This window comes from Mixophyes fleayi, chromosome 10 (genome assembly GCF_038048845.1).
Source record: "Mixophyes fleayi isolate aMixFle1 chromosome 10, aMixFle1.hap1, whole genome shotgun sequence".
Lineage (NCBI taxonomy): Eukaryota > Metazoa > Chordata > Amphibia > Anura > Limnodynastidae > Mixophyes > Mixophyes fleayi.
The window spans coordinates 79,458,176-79,478,629 of record NC_134411.1 but is presented as its reverse complement, the minus strand read 5'-3'; the positions used below and the strand labels follow the sequence as shown (position 1 = coordinate 79,478,629).

At 40.8% G+C, this 20,454-nt stretch overlaps 1 protein-coding gene across 2 annotated transcripts in view; it reads left to right on the top strand.

The window, feature by feature from the left end:
* The window catches only part of NLRC5 (NLR family CARD domain containing 5), a 91,175-nt gene that overhangs the window by 54,616 nt on the left and 16,105 nt on the right, over nt 1–20,454 (top strand). For both annotated transcript variants that reach the window (XM_075188970.1, XM_075188969.1), the window contains exons 30-38: nt 487–546; nt 1,357–1,392; nt 1,774–1,857; nt 5,588–5,671; nt 9,222–9,305; nt 14,661–14,744; nt 15,575–15,661; nt 17,681–17,764; nt 19,577–19,660. In XM_075188970.1, coding sequence (XP_075045071.1) covers nt 487–546; nt 1,357–1,392; nt 1,774–1,857; nt 5,588–5,671; nt 9,222–9,305; nt 14,661–14,744; nt 15,575–15,661; nt 17,681–17,764; nt 19,577–19,660 — 687 coding nt within the window. The remainder of the gene's footprint in view (nt 1–486; nt 547–1,356; nt 1,393–1,773; nt 1,858–5,587; nt 5,672–9,221; nt 9,306–14,660; nt 14,745–15,574; nt 15,662–17,680; nt 17,765–19,576; nt 19,661–20,454) is intronic.

Sequence of the window (20,454 nt, the reverse complement as noted above, 5' to 3'; positions counted from 1 at the left end):
ATTGAGCTCTTTCCAAATATTATAGCTCTTTCCAAATGCTACACTCTATTGAGCTCTTTCCAAAACCATATTTCGGAATCAGTGCTGTCTGAATGGGTGTCACCATCAAGTCTTGAAAGATGTTTTTTGTTGCAGTCACCCCCACTGATAATATCGGAAGCCTCCATTATATGATTTAGTTTTTATAATCCAATCCACAAGCATTATTTGTGATTTATTTAGGTATCATGACCACATCTTTTTTGTTCATAAGTAGTGATGTATGACAAGCTCTACTACTAAACTACATTTTCTATTGCTCTTACGGAAATAAAGAAGAATTGGGTTCACAGCGCAAGATAAATGTAATAGCTTTGTACAAATGAGGTCTCGTTTTCCACTCAAGGGCTTCATTCGCCCTTGTAAAACTATTTTTATGTTTGATAGAAACAAGGCAAAAAAAAATGGTAATTTAACAAATTGATGCTTCTTTTTTGTGTCATTTAGAGTGTTTGACACTAAAATTACCATAGAGTTGAATACTCGGGTGGACAGTCATGACAGTAGGTAAGAAATTGGTTTTATATATAAACCATATACGGGCTTGAAGAGCAAGTAAAGCTAATAATTGTTATTAATATATATAAATGGATGTATATTACTGAGCTGGATAATATACATAACTGGAGTGTTTATATACTTAGTTAACTATGATCACCTTGCTGTATTTTACCCCCTGCATGTTGCCATGTTAGATGGATGATGCTTCTCTAATTAAACAGGCAGAGAGTGATTGGTTAATTCACATACAGGGGCCTTTTTTGAACTGCATTATATGCCATCGGGACTGTATTCTAAAATTCCAAGTGGTAGAAGCTTCAGTTGTTTGCAATAGAGTGGATAGGGAGTAAAATTTCATGTTGACACTGATCAAAGTAATTTACCTACATTATTATCTTTTTTATTTATAAAGCGCCAACATATTAATCAGAGCTCTACATTGATAGAATCATGATACAAACAAATAAAGTACGATGACATGAAACAGATGGTAATGGTGACCCTGCCCAAATGAGCTTACAATCTAATACGATTTATATCGAATAACAATTACAGTTTTGGTGCTGAATGGTCATACAAGCTTTACATAGCAATGATTCGGACTTCCAGTTCAAATAAAGATAAACACTCTACAAACAGACACATACCACAAACAGCTTTTTTATACCAAATCACATCCAGCGCATGTTACTCTATATCGCTAAAAACATCACAAGGCACTAAAGCGTCATAACGAACATGGTGTGTGCTAGTATGAATAAAGACACGTCTTTTGATGGAAGTTTTAAACATTCTCTCATTATATTCCAATTTCAGCATAGTTTCACATTTTCAAGCACTGGGATCATTAAGGTATGTTGTTATGATCATCACGGTACAGTTATTTTTGTTACTTCATACGGATATATAGTGTGAAATCTATAATGATTGCATATACTGGTTAAGGTCTTAATGGGCTTGGAGCTAAAAGTAGATGGGGCCTTATTAAGAATTAGAAATCATTAGAAAAATGACTATATTTTATTACAGTCATGCTTTATTACAAAATATATATTTTATTACATGTTTTATTTATACAATACACATAGAAAATAGATTTTTGGTATTATAAATCAAGTAATGTCAGAAAGCGTAGCATAGAAACATAAGTAAATAATACTTATAGAGAAGAGTGTCCAGTGACCAGAAGAGTGCAGCCAAATCATCAATTCATTATTATTTGTATTTCTCTAGGTTAATTCGCTGCAGACTGGAAACACATAATTTGGCTTCTCTAAAACCAGTAATTGAGCAATTGAAATGTCTCACAGAGTTGAAGTAAGTTGGACATTTACAATACATTTTTTATATGAACTGTTGTATGAGAAGATGTATGTCACTGTCGCATAACGCATAAATAGTTGTAGCCTGTTGGCTCACCCCTACACTGAACAGTCCCACAATATATCACATTCAGTTTCTGTCTCATATGTGGACCTACTGTGCTGCCATGATAAAATAACTTCTCAAATGTACCCATGTCAGCCGGTAATCTCAGAGGAAGCCCGGTGACAGCCGGTAATCTCAGAGGAAGCCCTGTGACAGCCAGTAACCTCAGAGGAAGCCATGTGACAGCCGGTAATCTCAGAGGAAGCCGTGTGACAGCCAGTAACCTCAGAGGAAGCCCTGTGACAGCCGGTAACCTCACAGGAAGCCCTGTGACAGCCGGTAACCTCAGAGGAAGCCCTGTGACAGCCAGTAACCTCACAGGAAGCCCTGTGACAGCCGGTAACCTCACAGGAAGCCCTGTGACAGCCGGTAACCTCAGAGGAAGCCGTGTGACAGCCGGTAGCCTCAGAGGAAGCCCTGTGACAGCCGGTAGCCTCACAGGAAGCCCTGTGACAGCCGGTAATCTCAGAGGAAGCCCTGTGACAGCCGGTAACCTCACAGGAAGCCCGGTGACAGCCGGTAATCTCAGAGGAAGCCCTGTGACAGCCAGTAACCTCAGAGGAAGCCCTGTGACAGCCGGTAACCTCACAGGAAGCCCGGTGACAGCCAGTAACCTCAGAGGAAGCCCTGTGACAGCCGGTAACCTCACAGGAAGCCCTGTGACAGCCGGTAACCTCAGAGGAAGCCCTGTGACAGCCGGTAACCTCACAGGAAGCCCGGTGACAGCCGGTAATCTCAGAGGAAGCCCGGTGACAGCCGGTAACCTCAGAGGAAGCCCTGTGACAGCCGGTAACCTCAGAGGAAGCCCTGTGACAGCCGGTAACCTCACAGGAAGCCCTGTGACAGCCGGTAACCTCACAGGAAGCCCTGTGACAGCCGGTAACCTCAGAGGAAGCCCTGTGACAGCCAGTAACCTCAGAGGAAGCCGTGTGACAGCCGGTAGCCTCAGAGGAAGCCCTGTGACAGCCGGTAGCCTCACAGGAAGCCCTGTGACAGCCGGTAATCTCAGAGGAAGCCCTGTGACAGCCGGTAACCTCACAGGAAGCCCGGTGACAGCCGGTAATCTCAGAGGAAGCCGTGTGACAGCCAGTAACCTCAGAGGAAGCCCTGTGACAGCCGGTAACCTCACAGGAAGCCCGGTGACAGCCGGTAATCTCAGAGGAAGCCCGGTGACAGCCGGTAACCTCAGAGGAAGCCCTGTGACAGCCAGTAACCTCACAGGAAGCCCTGTGACAGCCGGTAACCTCACAGGAAGCCCTGTGACAGCCGGTAACCTCAGAGGAAGCCCTGTGACAGCCAGTAACCTCAGAGGAAGCCGTGTGACAGCCGGTAGCCTCAGAGGAAGCCCTGTGACAGCCGGTAGCCTCACAGGAAGCCCTGTGACAGCCGGTAATCTCAGAGGAAGCCCTGTGACAGCCGGTAGCCTCTGTGGAAGCCATGGAAGCAATGTTCCTTTGATGAAGGGCTCTCTCTTTCTCCTCTAGGAGGGACTGTTCAGGCCTGTCACATTGCTTCCAGATTATATAATGTATCTGTTTCTTTATACTTCTTGGATTTTGCATACTTTTATTGGGACTGTTTGTTTCCCCCCTTCCATCTTGATATTACATGTGTCCTCCTTTACTCAACAGTTCCCTTCTTTTCCATCCCAAAATTCAGAATGTGTATTTTCCATAATCCAGACTTCTGAATCAGAAGTGCATATATAGAAATAGATCCCTCCATTTATACTGAAAATGTGACTTCTCCAGTTTCGCAAACTCTCTGCTTTCTCAATGCTATTTTGAGCCATAAGTATACACACTTTTTTACTATTGATATACCCCTGGCACAAATGCTCCTGTTTTTGACCTGGATTCATCTTGAGATGCACCCCCTTTTTGCTTTATCAAGTTCTACGTGCAGTAGAGTATATACATTTTCAAGATTTAAATTACCTGTTATGACTGCCTTTGTTTTGTATCTGGCAGCAGTACCTATAATCCATCAGAGGTGCTGCTGTCCTGCTCCTGAAATCTGCAATGTGCCTGAAGGAGTTAATCTCCTTGTCTGATGCTAATTAGAACTGCACCTGTCGCACTGCTTCAAATACCTGCCTCAAGCTGTGCTCTGTGCAGTTCATCCTGTTTGTTCCTGGCTGCTGCTAACCTGCTCCTGTTCTGTTTGGTATTTACCTTCTGGATTGAACTTCTGTGTATGACCCCTGCCTGTACCTTGGACCTTGCCTGAGACCCTGATTCATTTGCCTGTACCTTGAACCACGCTGTTTTGCCTGTTGCCCTAATCTTTTGGCCTGACTTCTGGACCTCGCTTATTCGCTTGATCTCTGCCTGGCTATTTGGATTTGTTTGTCTGATCTCTGTTTGATCCCTGGACTCTGTCTGCTTTCCTGGACAGCCTTGTGTCTTCTGGACTGGGGTAAAACTTATAATACCTGTTCCTGCCATTTATACTATACAGTCTCCTTAGGAACCTGTTCTTATCAGTGGATTTGAGTTATCTTTGTTTGTGTATTTACCTGAATAAAGACACTCTGCTTTACACTTCCGTTGCTCTTCGTGAATGCACTGGGATTCCTAACATTACCCACCTCCGTCTGAGCTTCTTATTGAAAGTGGTCACCTGTGACTGAGTAAAATGGATAGAATGGTGCTAAATACTAGATGACTGAGAGTCCCAGTAGAAGAATTCTGGAGAAATCGCTACTCATTAAGTACATCTCTTAAGTGGGGGTACAAGGTGGACAATCAGATTAACTCCAATGGCACTTTAACATGACGGGAATCAAGATTCTTATTCAGTTGGTTGAATAAAAAAACTAAAATATTGTTGACAACCATTCCAAAAGAGATTGTTCACCTATTTATGGAATTGTGTTGCAGTGTACTGTGCAAATATCAACCAGGTTTACTGACTCTGATTGTTTTAACCAGAATATTAGGACTACGTTTTAAAATTTACTTTGCCAATTTTTAACCCATTTAAGAGACATAGATGTATTGTTAATGCCAGCTTTTCCGCAACTGTGCTCCCTGTAAAGTATTTGCCTGCCCAGACTGAGTGCATCCCATTACTTATAGGGGAAGTACTACTACTATAGTCCTTGGAATCATTACTTTCTGGGGTCTGTTAAAGAGGAATTGTAAATGTAGCATAAATAAAGTGTTTCCATTCAGAGTTTTTTTTATTCTTTACATGTATTTTTTGGGGAGTCAAAAAAGTTTTTGTTTATTTGGCAATGTAATTTTTTCATTATTTTTACCAATGATTTTCCTTTTTTTTTTCTAACAAATATCCACTGGTTCCTCCACATTTTTAATTTTCTGTTGGTTTACAAGTGGTTTATCCTTGTCCATAAAACTCACTTTACGCACTGGGAAGTTGAAAAGTCTGAACGTTATGAAGACTTTTAATAATTTTAATTAAATTTAAAATACTTTTAATGATTTTTAAATAGGTGAAGTACAGTTAAAAGCAGGAATTTCACCTTTTTCAGATCATTTTCAAATATCCTCTTTAATATTTGGCCATGTCCCGACCCCAATTCTTCATTCATTGCAACACTGAAGTCACATACTATTTCTAAGTAACAATCTTCCATTCATGTTCTTCTTAACAGTTTATCACACACCAGTCTTGATGATAGAGGAGTCCAGATTGTTGCAAGTTTTCTGCTTTCACTTCCAACCTTGAAGGTGATTAAGTGAGTAGTTCATTCTTCGTTCTTTCTTTGTGACCTAAGCATTTATTAATTATCTACTCTCTAGACGGTTTTGGCTTTTTGGATTACTTAATGAAATAACAGCATCATACAATATTTGTAAATTGTTTCTGGATTATTTATTACTTTTGGTTTCACATGAGTGGACTAAAGAACTGTATTATATGGTTGTGTTTTATTAGATTTGTGTTTATTTTTGTAATTTTCATTATTTTTATATCTTCTGTTTTCTGGATAGTCTTATACTTTTCCCAATCTCTTTGTAGCTTGGGACAACTTATGCGCTGTCTTGAATTGTGATTATGTCATTATAGGACAGCTGGTCTTTCTTTACCATTGTTCATGTTATATTATTTCTTGTATACAGGGTGGACCATAAGTGTGGAAACACCCTGTTAAAATGGAAATGAGTAAGGAAATATTAATCCACTGTCTACACACATGATCTCGGTGTGGTGGATAACTTTTAGTGTATGTGACCAGTATGGCGGCCATCTTGAAGTCGGCCTTCTTGGATGTAACTCTGTTTTTTAACATTTTTAAAAGGGTTTTCCACACTTTTGAGCCACCCTGTATTTTTATTTATTAGTATTTATATGTTTTGGTGTATACAATTGTTTACACGTATATTCAATTATTATATTATTGTTATATTCTTATGTTATGTTGTTATAGTATATGTTGCTCTATAAGTTGAGTGCAGTTTGGTTGTATTTAATTTGCTCTTAATTTAGAAATCATTCAGGTTCTTGTCCTTTGAAAAACTCGGGGATTCTAATATGGCATACTTCCTTTGATGGAACAACCAAAAGATTAGGTGGAGAAATGCTATAGGTGATTTCAACTCTATCTGTGATCCAACATGTGAGGAAACGAGGTGGTACTGGACTGAGAACTTTTTATTCATCACCTGTTTCTCACAGTTTAATGTACTTTTTAATCCTTGGCCCAGTCTTAGTATATACACCAGAGCATCTGTATATTATGTGTATTATTATTTCATGGTATTAGGTACAGTTTGCCCTTGCTATTATCTGCAATTTTGTATGTATTAGAAATAAAGAGTATTGCTATAGTGTGTGAAAATAACAGGACAGCAGAAGTCATTTTGCTTGTGTTTGCTTGTGTTAGCTAAGGTAATTACCATTTGTCTCAAATGTCCATTGTCATGAGGTGTGACTTAGATCTGGGGCTAGATTTACTAAGCTGGGGGTTTGAAAAAGTGGGGATGTTGCCTATAGCAACCAATCAGATTCTAGCTTTCATTTATTTAGTACCTTCTACAAAATGACAGCTTAGTAAATCTAGCCCCTGGTCTGTAATCAGAACAATGTCTGAGTGACTTGACATAGCTAGCTGGCAGCCCACGTTAATTAGCTCGGTCAACAGGTAGTCTGAGTGGTAATTAGGTTAGAACTTCTAGATGATATGCAGTGCCTCCACAGTAATATACTGTCTGAAATAGCATTGGGAAATGTATCAATATAAATGTTGTTGTATCACAGAATCAGATTGTGTAATGTGGCAGATACAATGTGTCAAATATCTTGTTGTTTCAGGCAAGCGTGAAGTGTCATTCCTTGATGTTATATTGTAACCCTTTGTTTAGTGAATCCAGCCAAATAACTAATTGAGTCAAGCCATTTCATTGTATAATCAAGGTAACAGAGACAGTATGTCTAACAGTTAGTGTCCCCTGATAGACCCCTGCTGAAAGGGGGAAGATTGAGACATTTGACCGTACTCCCTGTGTATACAGCCAAGAATATAAGTAGAGCAGAATGCCAATAGAGCTATTCTAGCTTGGAGGATCCTGGTGTACAAGACATCAGCGAAAAGGACTCTGGGCAGTCATTGTAGTGCCGCTGGAGGGAACCCTACCAGGACAGGGTCTGTGTGAGTCAGTAACCCAGGCTAGTAACCGTCTAGCTAATCGGTAGTGGTAATATTGCGGGAGGACAAGACTCTGAAAGAGACTGAGATTATTACTTTGGAGTGCTGACTGCAAGAGGCTGCTGGAGGATACATGCTACCATTTACCCTGTATCTTGTGAACGTCTTGTGGTGTTGTGCTGCCGTAATAGAGCCTTATTTTGGATATATTCTGGCCTGCCTGAGTGAGTTGAATCCCACAGAGGGTAACTGCTGTCCCAGCTAAGGGTGGTATCCTCACACAACACTATATGTATAGCTAACCTCTTTTTGTACTGAGATGTAATATAAGTGCAAATTCAGCATTTTCATTGGTGACAACGACCGCATACATTTTCAAGGTTGACAGTCTGTCATTTGTATGATAGAGTTGTTAGTTACCACTTATATTGTTTGTAGAAACACCTTATTGTCTTGGGGAGAAAGAATCTTGCTCACTCTATAAGTCTATTAACAGAGAACACCAGCCACACGGAGATCAAAGGCTGCAGCCGCGGCTCAATTCATTATCCGCTATGCTAGTTTCTTGTGGTCTCTGCAGATCTCAATGAGATGGTGTTTCGGACTGCTGTGCAAACCAACAACTATAGCTACTATATTGTGGACGGCTTTGATTTCTTTGAAATTGTGACTGCTCTGGTCTGATTATTAAAATGTCTATATACATTTTAATGATCTGCTACTATAAATCTGCACACTTTAAATACCATTGAAATTCTACCATGGAGAATTTTTTTTTCTTTTTAATCAGCAGCAAGACTTTTATGCAAAACATTGTAGTGGTTTATGAATTGGAAGCATTTCTAGGAACTATGTGGTTCTTTTACCTTGGGATTATTCATTTCTAAAAGAGCCCTGGGGGTATATTTACTAAACTGCGGGTTTGAAAAAGTGGAGATGTTGTCTATAGCAACCAATCAGATTCTAGCTGTCATTTTGTAGAATACTAATAAATGATAACTAGAATCTGATTGGTTGCTAGAGGTAACATCTCCACTTTTTCAAACCCGCAGTTTAGTAAATATACCCCTTGATGTTTACATATCAGCAGTGTGAATAGAACTCTGTTGAATGAATGTTGGTACTCATTATAAATTATTTTCAATCATTATCCATTTATTATGCTACATATTGTTATTGCTTGCCGCCTTACAAGAGAGGCAGGAATATTACATACTGTTGTATTAATCATTGACCACTCTTGACCATGCACTGCAGAGATCATTCCCATGATCTGATTGGCTGCAGGCTGTTCTATGTTACGTCCTTACCTGTTGGCATCTTTTTAGGTGTGCCCATATCCCACTGGCAGCTTGGGCCTGTCTGCTGGAATGGGCCTGTGATGGACCCATATGGGCTTGCCTGCTGAAATTAACTTTTGCTTTGCAGATGACAGTTTGGGTGCGTTTCTCCCAAACCATGAGACATGGCAACCCCATGGATAAGCTAACTGGAGGATTGGAGTTTATTTAATAAAAAATATAGATGGAGATATTTTTTTTTAATTATTGTGCTTGCAAAATCACCCCTACCTCCTTTGCTTTTGTACATTTATTCTGTAGCTCTAGTTATGCTGATAATTTTCTCCCGTTTCTTACAGATTGGCCTCTGTACAAATGTCCCATGTTGGCATGACATCTCTTACAGACGGCCTGAGGCATTGCAGTTCAGTCCAAAATATTGAGTAAGTTTGTTTTAAATCCTAGACTCCAATCTATTCAGAGCGAATTTTTGTCTTGTGTCTGGTGCTGTCCAGCAGAGTGATCCTGAGACCTAGGACCTGTAGGTGCCTTGTCACAAAGCCCCATTGCCATCATTGTGGGTGTCCCTAGTTAAAATCAATCACCCTGCGCCCCAGGTGAGCCAGCCTCACCCTTGCAGCACAGAGGGTCCACACTCATTCAGCAACATCATCCACAGTCTGTGAGTTACCTGAGGCCATGTACCCCATTGACATCCAAAGTTGCCAACCTTTAATTATCGGCCTCTGGGAGTCTCCGTGTAGAGGTGGCCGTGAGGGGGGTGGGGCTCCGCGAATCGTGTCATTTTGGCCCCGCCCCCTGTGACGTAATGATGCAAATGCGTCATTTTAGCACGGGTCGTGAGCCAAAATGATGCGATTCCCGGAGCATCGCATCATGAAGGCTTCAAATATGCCCACTTCACTAGGAAGTGGGCAGATGCGGGAGAATTGTCAGCTCTCGTGGGGGTCCGGGAGACCTACCCGGAATGCGGGAGTCCCATTAATAACTTGACTGATATGGACCTCCTTGGTCATGGGGAGAAGCAGGTGGCAATACAGGTTTACTTAATTCAAGCTCTTCAAGGACTCCATGACTATCAGTTATTATCCCTTCACGACCTCATAAACCTTTGTAATGTATATTAATTCTTAATTTAATTTAGGCAGTGGTTGCATGAAAAGTAATGCATCTAAAAGTGGTCCTCCCCGTTGGTACCCAGAGAAGTTTAATCGTTCCTGCAGAAAAATCTATGTAGGTGGAACGAAGATGAATGGTGATATTTTAGTCTTTATCCACTTTTGTCAACCAAAAACTCTGAAACCGGGAAAGTCAGAAGCCTGGATGGTACAATATCTGAAAGATTAGGTGCGCCAAGAAGACCAAACATTTCATAAGGAAAAGGAAAAAAAAGAGAGATGGATGGCTTCTTCCAAAATACAATGTAAATACACAGATCATATAAGGATAATATTAGCATATATCATGTCAATAGTGTATATTAAAGACATCACATTCCACGCTAATAATACTATGCATGTCTAGTAACAAACGACCAATCATAAGAATAGAAGTTGTAAGACTCTATAATAAATGTGCAAATTATTTAAGGTAAACTGAGTGTGTGGCCAGTACACTAGGTATACTAATCTTAGAGCTCTTTAAAAGTCTTATAGTTTGCCAAAATTACCAGCGATCAGGGCCGGATTAACCCTAGGGCTAACTGGGCTACAGCCCAGGGGCCTCGGGCATCCAGGGGGCCCTTGAAAGTGCTCAGCAGCATTATTGATCGGTCGGGGGCGGGGGCGCCCCCGGCGCGTTCAGTGCTGCTGAGCACTTTCACTGCGGTCCTTCCCCGGCGCGCTGTAGTCTCCTTACTGAGGAGATCTCGTAAGTCTCACTCTCACGAGATCTCCTCAGTAAAGAGCGTACAGCGCGCCAGGGAAGGACTACAATGCCAGAAGAAGGAGGTAAGTGCCTTGTGGGTGGCTCAGCTCACCGGGGAGGGCGGCTCGGATCACGGGGGGGGGGGGCCCTCACGGGGGAATGGAGGCCCCTTTAGCCCAGGGGCCTCCATTCCCTTAATCCGGCCCTGCCAGCGATAAAAGTACTTAGGTCAATTAAAAAGAAAAGGGTGGTTCCTAGAGTCTCACCCCTCTCGTGGCACCTGGCTTATAATGGATGAGCATTCAGATAAAGTTCCTCTGTAAGGAGCATAAGAAGCAGGTATACATATAACACCCCTTGAGGGTGTATCCTTACTTGTACACAATGTGGGCGTCCAGGCTGCTAGGGAAGAAGAGATCTCCCATATGGTTCAAACAGCTGGAAGAAAAGTTACGGTCTCCATCTTGTGCGCTCCAGTATAAGTATTAATGGATGATCAAGCTCCGTCTGGTGCGCTCCGATAGGTCAGGTGATATTAAGGCTGGTAGACTCAAATAGATAGAATCCTGGTAATATCCATGTAAGTACAAAATCAGGTCTATAGCTCAATTGGGTCTGCAGTTACAGGCATGCAACAAGATATTACATGCAACTAACGCGATTCGTCAGCACTAAGGCTATCTTTTTCATAGATGTTTAAAGACCTTTCTTTTTAACTATTTATACCCCTCCTTCATTTCTGACTGGTCTAATTTTAGACATCTGGGTATTGTAAAACTAAAGCACAGTTTTTATATTCAATTAATCAAAACTATAGAATATATAGCAATAAAAAACGATAGAAAACATTTCATAGGAACACAATTGTTCTCTCATTTAGTGTATAAAACAGCAAGTAAAGGAAATACAAAAAATGGAAAAAAAAAAAATATAAAAAAACATTTCAACTTGAGAGAAGTATATCGGGATTTTATACAAATGTAGTAGTCACACTTTTAATAGATCCTAACACAGCCTAGATGGTTCAGGAGAGGCCTTCATAGGCAGCATTGACCACTATTGAGTGGACTCTTTTCTAAATTTACTCTTTCAGTTTTAATGCTATATTCTGAATTATAATTTATTTTCATGGCCACCTTAGGTTTAGCAAATGCTGGTAATTTTGTTAGACAAGATCTGAATGAACAATACAAAAGTGGAAGTTGTTCAATCAATCGATAGGCTCATAGCAGGTGCTTGAAAGGGTGGGGTTATCCTAAAAGGAACAAACACAGAGAGAAATCCCCCAGAACACTGCTATAGCCAGCAAAGGAGCTTCCATTTCTATTTGTACATAAAAATGCAAAAGTCTCAATTGCACAAATTTGCAAATGTATGTTTAAGCCACCCGCCACTTCACGGCGCTTTTGCTAATAGGGTCCTTTGCAGGCTATAGCAGTGTGCTGGGGGATTTTTCTCTGTGTTTGTTTCTTGAAGATCTGAATGAAAACCACTGTTTCCTCTCAAATCCTCTCCTCGTTACAACCATTGATGGATGAGTTATTCCTGGAGGATGTATCTGGCTTGAACTGTTCCACTTAATTTATAAAGTAGGGTGGTCCAGTCAATTCCTGTCTTAGAGTTCTTCATGTTTTTGTGCATGTTTTGAAAAAATAAAATCTACTCCTTCCCTTCCTTTGGCTGTTATTCAACGTTCTGTTTCCTGAGAATATTCTGAATTTGCAATGTTTTCTGTAAATGCATGGCCAAAACTCTACCCACCATCCATTTGTTTTGTGTCAGCAACTTCCAGGTATCTCTTCTCCCATTTGCCTCTCCTATCAATGCCAAATTATGTAAAGGAGAATCTGCAGGAGCGATTGATCTAAAAATCTATTTCACCTGATGTTAGTTTCATTTTTTTTGTACAGAAGAAAGACCATTCTCGAAGACCATGGGGTAAATGTATTAACCCATAGGTTTGTCAAACCTCAGATTTTCAGCGATTTTGACTGCCATTTTTAAAACGCCAATTTTATTAAAGCCAAAACTCGTCAGCTTTTACCTTTAATAAAATTGTCGTTTTAAGTATTAAACATTAACAGTGTCAGAGACTTTGGGCCTGATTCATCTTTGAACACAATTTGAAGGCAATTTTCATCTTAAAAAATCAGACGTAACTTACATGCCCGTATTCAAGTACAAGCAGATCTCAACAATTGTTTCCATTTAAATCTAGGTATAAACACGCTCTGCCTATGCATTACTTACCGTATGCAGACAGAACACAGTCCGAGATACGCACATGCATATTTGAAATATTTAGTCACATCACAATGCTTCAAGAAAAAGATTTCATTAAATTAATTTACAACTATTAATACTATAATTATTGCTAAAACTATATGTAAAAATTGTTTTTATTTTCTTTTACATGAAATACATAATTCAGGATGTTAATGCATAGTACATAAAATGCATTTTTATAGTTTTTTGCAAACACGCGTTCTGACACGGTTATGTGTCAGACATCACTGTCAGTCGGCACTTACACCTGCCCTGTGGCTGGTGCAAGTGAAACAACATAACCTAAGAGATGCATAGCTTGAATTGGACGAATGTGCATGTATTGAAGCTTGACGCCCTTTTTGTACATTATCTACGTGCCTCCACTCCCCCCCCCCCCCCCCCCGTTCCACCCTTCAACTGGTAGCCAATCGGAAGTGTAATTTGCATTTGGATGCAATTGCCATCAGTGGTGTAATGTAAAGTCTGTTCTGATCATGTACAGAGCAATTTCATGCAAGATACAGCACAGCGGGACTTAAGTCTGAAGACGATTCAGGACCTTTGTGTCTCTATAGTGTATATTAATTAGAACGTGGGTTTGGCACAATACTTCAGGCACATGTGAAGTCACTGGGTTATCTAAATTGGTCAATTAAAATAATCTGTTGGTAGGATTTGCAGCGCTCAAGGAATTATAGTTAGGTGTCAGCAGTTCTTAATTGGCCACTAGCCACTGTTCTGAAAGCTTCACAACATTTCCTGGGATTTACAAATTATTATTGATAATTTATTATTGATCACTTTTCAGCCATTGCTCACGTTATGGATCTCAGGTCAGGCTTGTGCCCAGGGGCGGGCTGGGGCAGGGGGCATCGGTCCCCCGGGCCGCTCAGTCTGACCCCTGTTCGGGCCGCCACCCCCCCCCCCCCGGAGATGCATGTTTTTCTTCAATATTACCTGCGGCCGCATCACAAAACAAGCGATGCGTCCGCGTCAGCGCACAGGCGGCTGCATCGCGTGTCATGTGATGCGGCTGCGTCATCAATGATGCGGCTGCATCGCGTGTCATGTGATGCGGCCGCCTGTGTGCCCCCCGGGCTAAACTGTGCCAGCCCGTGCCTGCTTGTGCCAGAGTTAAATAAATATTAATAAAGGAGAGCACAAGTCACACTGCCGTGCATTAACATCAAGTCTTCTGCGTTTAGCTATATTTATATTAGCTACCTGTTACTGATCTGGCTTGTCTATGAATATCCCTGTGCCCTGCTGTCTAATTGTCACTCTAATTTTCCATTGTTGACCTAACCTATTTTTGACCATGCCTGCCTTCCTGTGACCCTGACCTTTGGCTAGTTTTCTGACCTTGCACCTTTCCTGCCCTTTCTAAACACTAGCTGGTCTCTGATCACAATTGTGCCTCACCCTGAGACTTCAGGTCTGTAACTGTACCTTACCCTGAGGCCTGAGGTCTGTCCTGTCAGCTGCTACAGTTTTATAGACATGAATTTTATGCATTTTTCATGCATTCACTGTTTAAAAAAATCAATCTGAGATTTAGCCTAAATATAGCATGTGTTGTATATGATTCAGTATAATGGTATGTATTAATAAGCTTTAATGCTCAAATCCTTTTTCTTCTCCAGTTTGTCCAGTAATCCTGTTGGTGAACGGGGAGCATTGTCTCTCACACATTTGCTTACTCAGAAGAGGAATCTCAATGTCATAAAGTGAGTTTATGAAACAGGACATGGATATTTATTCCAGGTCAATGTGAACGATTCCACTAAATTGTTTGGCTATTGTACCATGTGTGGGCTGGTCATACATGATCAAAGTCCTCTCTGATTGGCGCTTGTATGTAATTCAATCAGATTTGTTTATGCATGGCCAAGAAACAACAAACAATGACCCCACTTTCGTGTATGTTATCATTGTCTGAACCAGACATACAGGAGTCCAAGCCTTCACTGTGATTGGGTTGTTCAGGAAATCCTTCATCAACTGGATCAATGCAATTTGGCTACATGTTTCTCAATGGTCAATCTCAGTGTGTGTAGTGCCTTAGATTGTACAGCCAGGCAGTACCAGTCATAATCAACCAAAGAAAGTTTTAAGAAAAGTCGAAACAACATAATATAATTAAATAAAATGTAAAGAATATAAATTTTTCTTTGTTGCTACTTTTAATTATGTAAGAATGTCCCTATCTTATTTAGTTATTTTTCACTGCAAATATTCTGCCGAATTCAACCCTTAATTTGTATATTAAAGTAAAACAGGTTGGGCTTGTAAGACCACCATTTTACTGTACTTATTTTGGCACTTGGAAGTGATAACTCTGTATTTTGTACATTAATAAATAACAAAGAATTCAGAATGTGTATTCCGATGGATAAATCCAAATGTTACTAAAGCTCCTTAGTATTAATCGGAATCCTGAACTAAACCCTGGATTTTGTGCTCATTAATTATATATAATTATATTCTACAATGAAGTGTTAACTGTAAACCTATATGGGCTGTGGCAAAAATAATTCAATAACATCTCCTTATTTAGTGTATCCAGTTGTTTTTTGGTGACTTCTGATGGAGGAAGACAATTTATTGCAGAATTATCCAAGTGTCCGGAGCTACAGGAGATACAGTAAGAAAGTTGCTCGTTACACATAGATAATGGAGCAATATCTTACTTACATACTGTACGATACCTGTACATGTGTTACAATTAATATTTTAAAACAGAAGTGGTGTTAAATTATTTGTTTTAATGTGTTAAAGGGAAAATCCAACTTCAAACAATTCAAATGTCCAGTAGGGGGCATAATATGGGCTTAGAAGGTGGTACAGATACTCCGGGCAGTATAGGTGCTGGGTGGTGCCAATCACTCAGACACATGTGTCATATGGCTCTTTATAAGGAATGAGTTAATTTAGCAAAAAAATCCCTACATAGTCTGAGTAGCTCACTTAAATAGTATGCTATATTGGATCTGTGTCATTTCATGCTGTGTGCTTTTGACTTTTGTACTATTTTAGTCCCCTAGGCCTCCATAGTTGATCAGATTGTGTTGTTTGTTTCTGTTACTATGGATGCATAGATAAGCCCTCACCCCATGTGACCATGCCATCGGCGGTCTAAACAAGGTTGGCCACTAATGCCAGGGACTTGATGGGAGGGTGGGCTAAGCGCCATTGGTTAAACACACAGGAAGCCAATCATAGCCATTCACCCAGAAAATCTCCAGTCCAACTCTCCCTCCACATGGTACCTACCTCTCCTCCCCACACTGGTCACACCCCTCTACTTGTCATAAATACTGGGTGTGGAGCCATAGCATGTGCTCGCTCCTGGTGTCATGCCTACATGGTTCACTACTGTTCTTTCTAGGCCTTGGATATGGCCTGTGCTTTGGATACACAAATATACACAACTTTCCCTTTTCCTTGTGGAATATATTTATGTAGAAAAATTATTTTTTTAGATTTCCTGTTCAGGATGACAGCTAGTAGCTTACCTCCAGGTATGGAGCAAGATGGTCCCTTTTGCAGAGGAGAGAATTTTTATCCCCGGAATGATGGCAAGATCGGGTGTTAACAGGGTGTTCTATACATTCAAACTCATGCACCGCATTAAGAGACAAAATTGCTAAGCACACATTTTATTAGCTGACAAGATATTCAGATTAGCTGCATCGGTGGCAATGCGTTCCTGAAGGCGCTCCTGAGTTGTTAGACTGGCGCGGAGTTGGCATTATCTACTACTCGTTCTCTAACCTCAATGACGTTTATTCTGTTCCGTCTCTTTCCTAAATCACAAATACGTTAAATAAGGGTCAATTGAGCAACGGATTAGAACAAAGACATATTTCAAATGAATGAAGTAGGATGTCCAAATTGACCTAACTTTTCTAGTCTTTGCATCCCTGTAGTTGTAGGCCACAAATTTAGCACTATAAATCGGCAATGTGTTGCCTATTGGGGCATGACCAAAGAGACGCAAATAACTTGCTTTACTTAAGCTAATACCCCATTGATTTCTGTTAATTGTGCACAATATATTACACTGACCAGGGGATGCTATTAAGAACTTAAATATAAGTATCTTAGGTATACTTAAAGCTAAAGAGCTTAGTAAACTGGGGCTTTGACAAAGTGGAGCTGTTGCCCATAGCAACCAATTACATTCTAGTTATCATTTATTTAGTACATTCTACAAAATGACAGCTGTAATCTGACTGGTTGCTATAGGCAACATCTCCACTTTTTGAAACCCGCAGTTTACTAAATATACCCCTTAGTGTGAAATGGATACTGTGTTTCCCATAGGTGGCTGCTTTCTGAATGCTGTGTTTTAATGCTTGGAAACAGGGAAGGGCTGGCAAATCTTAGCGTAGGGGGGAATACTCGACTCAGCAGCCTATTTTAAAGGGAAAAAAAATGCAGGTGACTCAGCCCAAGGTAGTCCACTATGTGACCAGCCCGGGTGGCATATGCCCCCTTTCCCCCCAGCCCAGCCAACCCCTGCTTGGAAAGATATTTGGAAATATAAGTGCGTATAGGTGTGTGTGTATATAGCCCATCAAACCCTGCTGACTCACCCCAGTGTGAAGACTAGTGGCAGAACATTTTGTGACACTGTTCTCTATTTCTCTATTTCATCCAGCTTACAATCTATGTCGCTGGACGATGCCTGTCTCCTGACATTGTTCCAAGGATTCCCACAGGTGTTATCAATAAGGAAGTTAATGTAAGTACAGCACAATTCTGTTAATGTAGAAATGATGGAATTTTATTATATGGAAGATCATGGAAGGTGCTAGGAATTGCTGGCAGGTCGTTTTTAGCTAAATCATTCATTAATTGTATTTAAGGCCATAAAACTGGTAGTGTTCATATTATTTCTTTCATATTACAGACCTGCATTAGAGAAACACCATCACTGACTAACACAGATTGCATTGAATTATAAAAATTCCATTTTTGCTGCAGAAACTCCAATATAAAAATAATCTGAGCTGGGCTCATTGGCTGTATTTGCATGTCGAAAGCAATTAATATGCCAATAAGGAACACAAGGAAGATTTTTTTAAAAGTATTGAAAAAAATATATACAGCTGGACAAACAATTTTTTTATAAACAGAGATCAAAAGTATTTATAAGGAGATAGAACTTCATATTAACCTTACTGACCAAGAGGTTGATGTAAAGTGCACCATTTGCTTGGAGGCAGCCATTTTGTGTGTTGATTCCAATATTCATGAGAATGCATCTTATTGGTTTACTAGGAGCCAATGATATCACTGAGATAGTTCTCTAGCAACCAGTGATGTCATTGGTTCCTAGGGATTATTGATAGCAGTCGCGGCGGCCGCGGGCACCGCCGCGACTCTCACCTATTTCCTGCATGGCAAACGGGACGTCACTTCCTGCTTTTACCCGACCGTTGCCAGGGCAACGGTCGGACGCTATTTACAGGGGCACTGCATCCCGGCAGCTGGGAACAGCCGGGCGCATGCGCAGAAGCGCCCACAAGCCTGTGGGCTGATTAATATGGCAGGATTGAGCCTGCCCATGTGATGTCAGAGCTAGGCTCTGATTGGCCACTACTGGTATTTAAGGCAGTGAGGTCTGCAGCCTCACTGCCGGTTATAGCGTTCTGTCCTCAGTTCTGCTGCCTGCTTGTGCTATCCATTTTGGTTCCTGCTACCTTGGATTTGACTACCCGTGTTTTGACCCCTGCTTGTTGTTGGACCTGTGACCCTTCTCTTCTGACCTTGACCTTTTGCCTGGAATTCGGATTTTGCTTCTCTGCCTGTGAGTTTGACCCTTCGCTTGCCTTTGGATATTGCATCTGTGCCTGTGATCTTTTGACCTAGGATTCTTCTTATACTACAGTCCACCAATCACTCCACTTCTGGGAACTCCTTTAAGTCAGTATACGTTACTCGACCCTCGGTCGGCCTGCAGCCCAGTCTGTCCCCACCACTAGGGGCTCCAGCGAACACCGGGCCTTCAGAGTAGTCCCCGAGTTTCACTGTACTGGCTTGGGAGTTCCTAACAATTATATAGGCTGAATCCTCATTTGGTTTAGCACACAAAATATGCAAAATATACACCTCCACTGTTTAATATTAAAATGCTCACACTTTCTTATATGCTTTGGTATTTAAATGGCCTGTGGATCATGTGGGAAATTCTTTTCCTGCAAACCATTCACCTCATATCACCCTGTCAACTCAATTCATCCAAAGGAAGGCTGTGTCTTCATGTTGTTCCGCTGTAAAGAATCGGTAGCAATTTACACAGGGAACATTATTGATCTTCGTATTTTATGAAGCAGTGTGTAAATGCTTCCAAGTGCGCATTAGAGATAGACTTAAACCATCTTTAGTTGAACAGTGCACCAAGGGATCAGATTACTGAACTGGCAGAGTGCTTGGCATTAATAAAGTGATTCCTTTGAATAAAACATGCCTAAGGGGTGGGCATATTCTTGTTTTATTTAAAAGTCATGAAATACACATATAGCGTTCCTGTTTTTTATGCTTTATTTTTCAGGCTTGGCAATAACAATTTAACCTATGAAGGTGTTCATTACCTGGCAGAGAATTTGTCTCACTATACCAACATGGAGAGCATAGAGTAAGTATGCCTTGGTTGTAGCATCTTGTCTGGCTGTTGGGTTTTTATATACTGTGAATCCATTGATTATCAGACACTTTGCTTTTTGTTTTCACCACATCTGAAGTTTTCCAGACTTGTCTGGTTACCCCCATGCCAGACTACACAGACCGTTCATCTTCTCCTGAGGATCAGTTGTCCCTATTTCCACTTTTTACTAAACTGAAACCCCATACAACAGTCGTTATTCCCTTGGTTTTAAAAAAAAACAAAAGGACACACAGCTCATGTTTCTACCTTAGCCAGGTAGGCTATACACAAAGTCCAAAAATCCTGTATCAAAACTTTAGCTGCAATCAATAGGTCACTGATTTCGGTGTATACCATGTATATGATGTACTTTTGAGTCAATGTTTTACCTGTGTGTTATTCAGAGTATGACGCTATCCAATGCTGAGAAACATTCCCAAATATAGACAGACTGTTTCACCTGTGTTGAAGCTCATCAGTGTAGGATAGAGATTCCTACTTGGAGGACTTTTTTTCATAGTTGTTCTTTGAGTTCATTGTTTTAAGTAGAATACATTTGTAAAACTTGTAACACAGGCCAAAATAATTTAAAGTTGGTGATCTCTCTGTTCAATATAGAAGTAACCAATACTCTCCATTTGCCTGCCCTACATTTCCTTCATTCATTTCCTTTCTTCACACAACCTACTGGACCTTCGTCAGTCAGGTTTTTGTTTTCAACGCTCCACCAGGGGCGGACCTAGACTATATTTTTAGGGGGGGGGGGCGATTTAGCATAGTTAGGC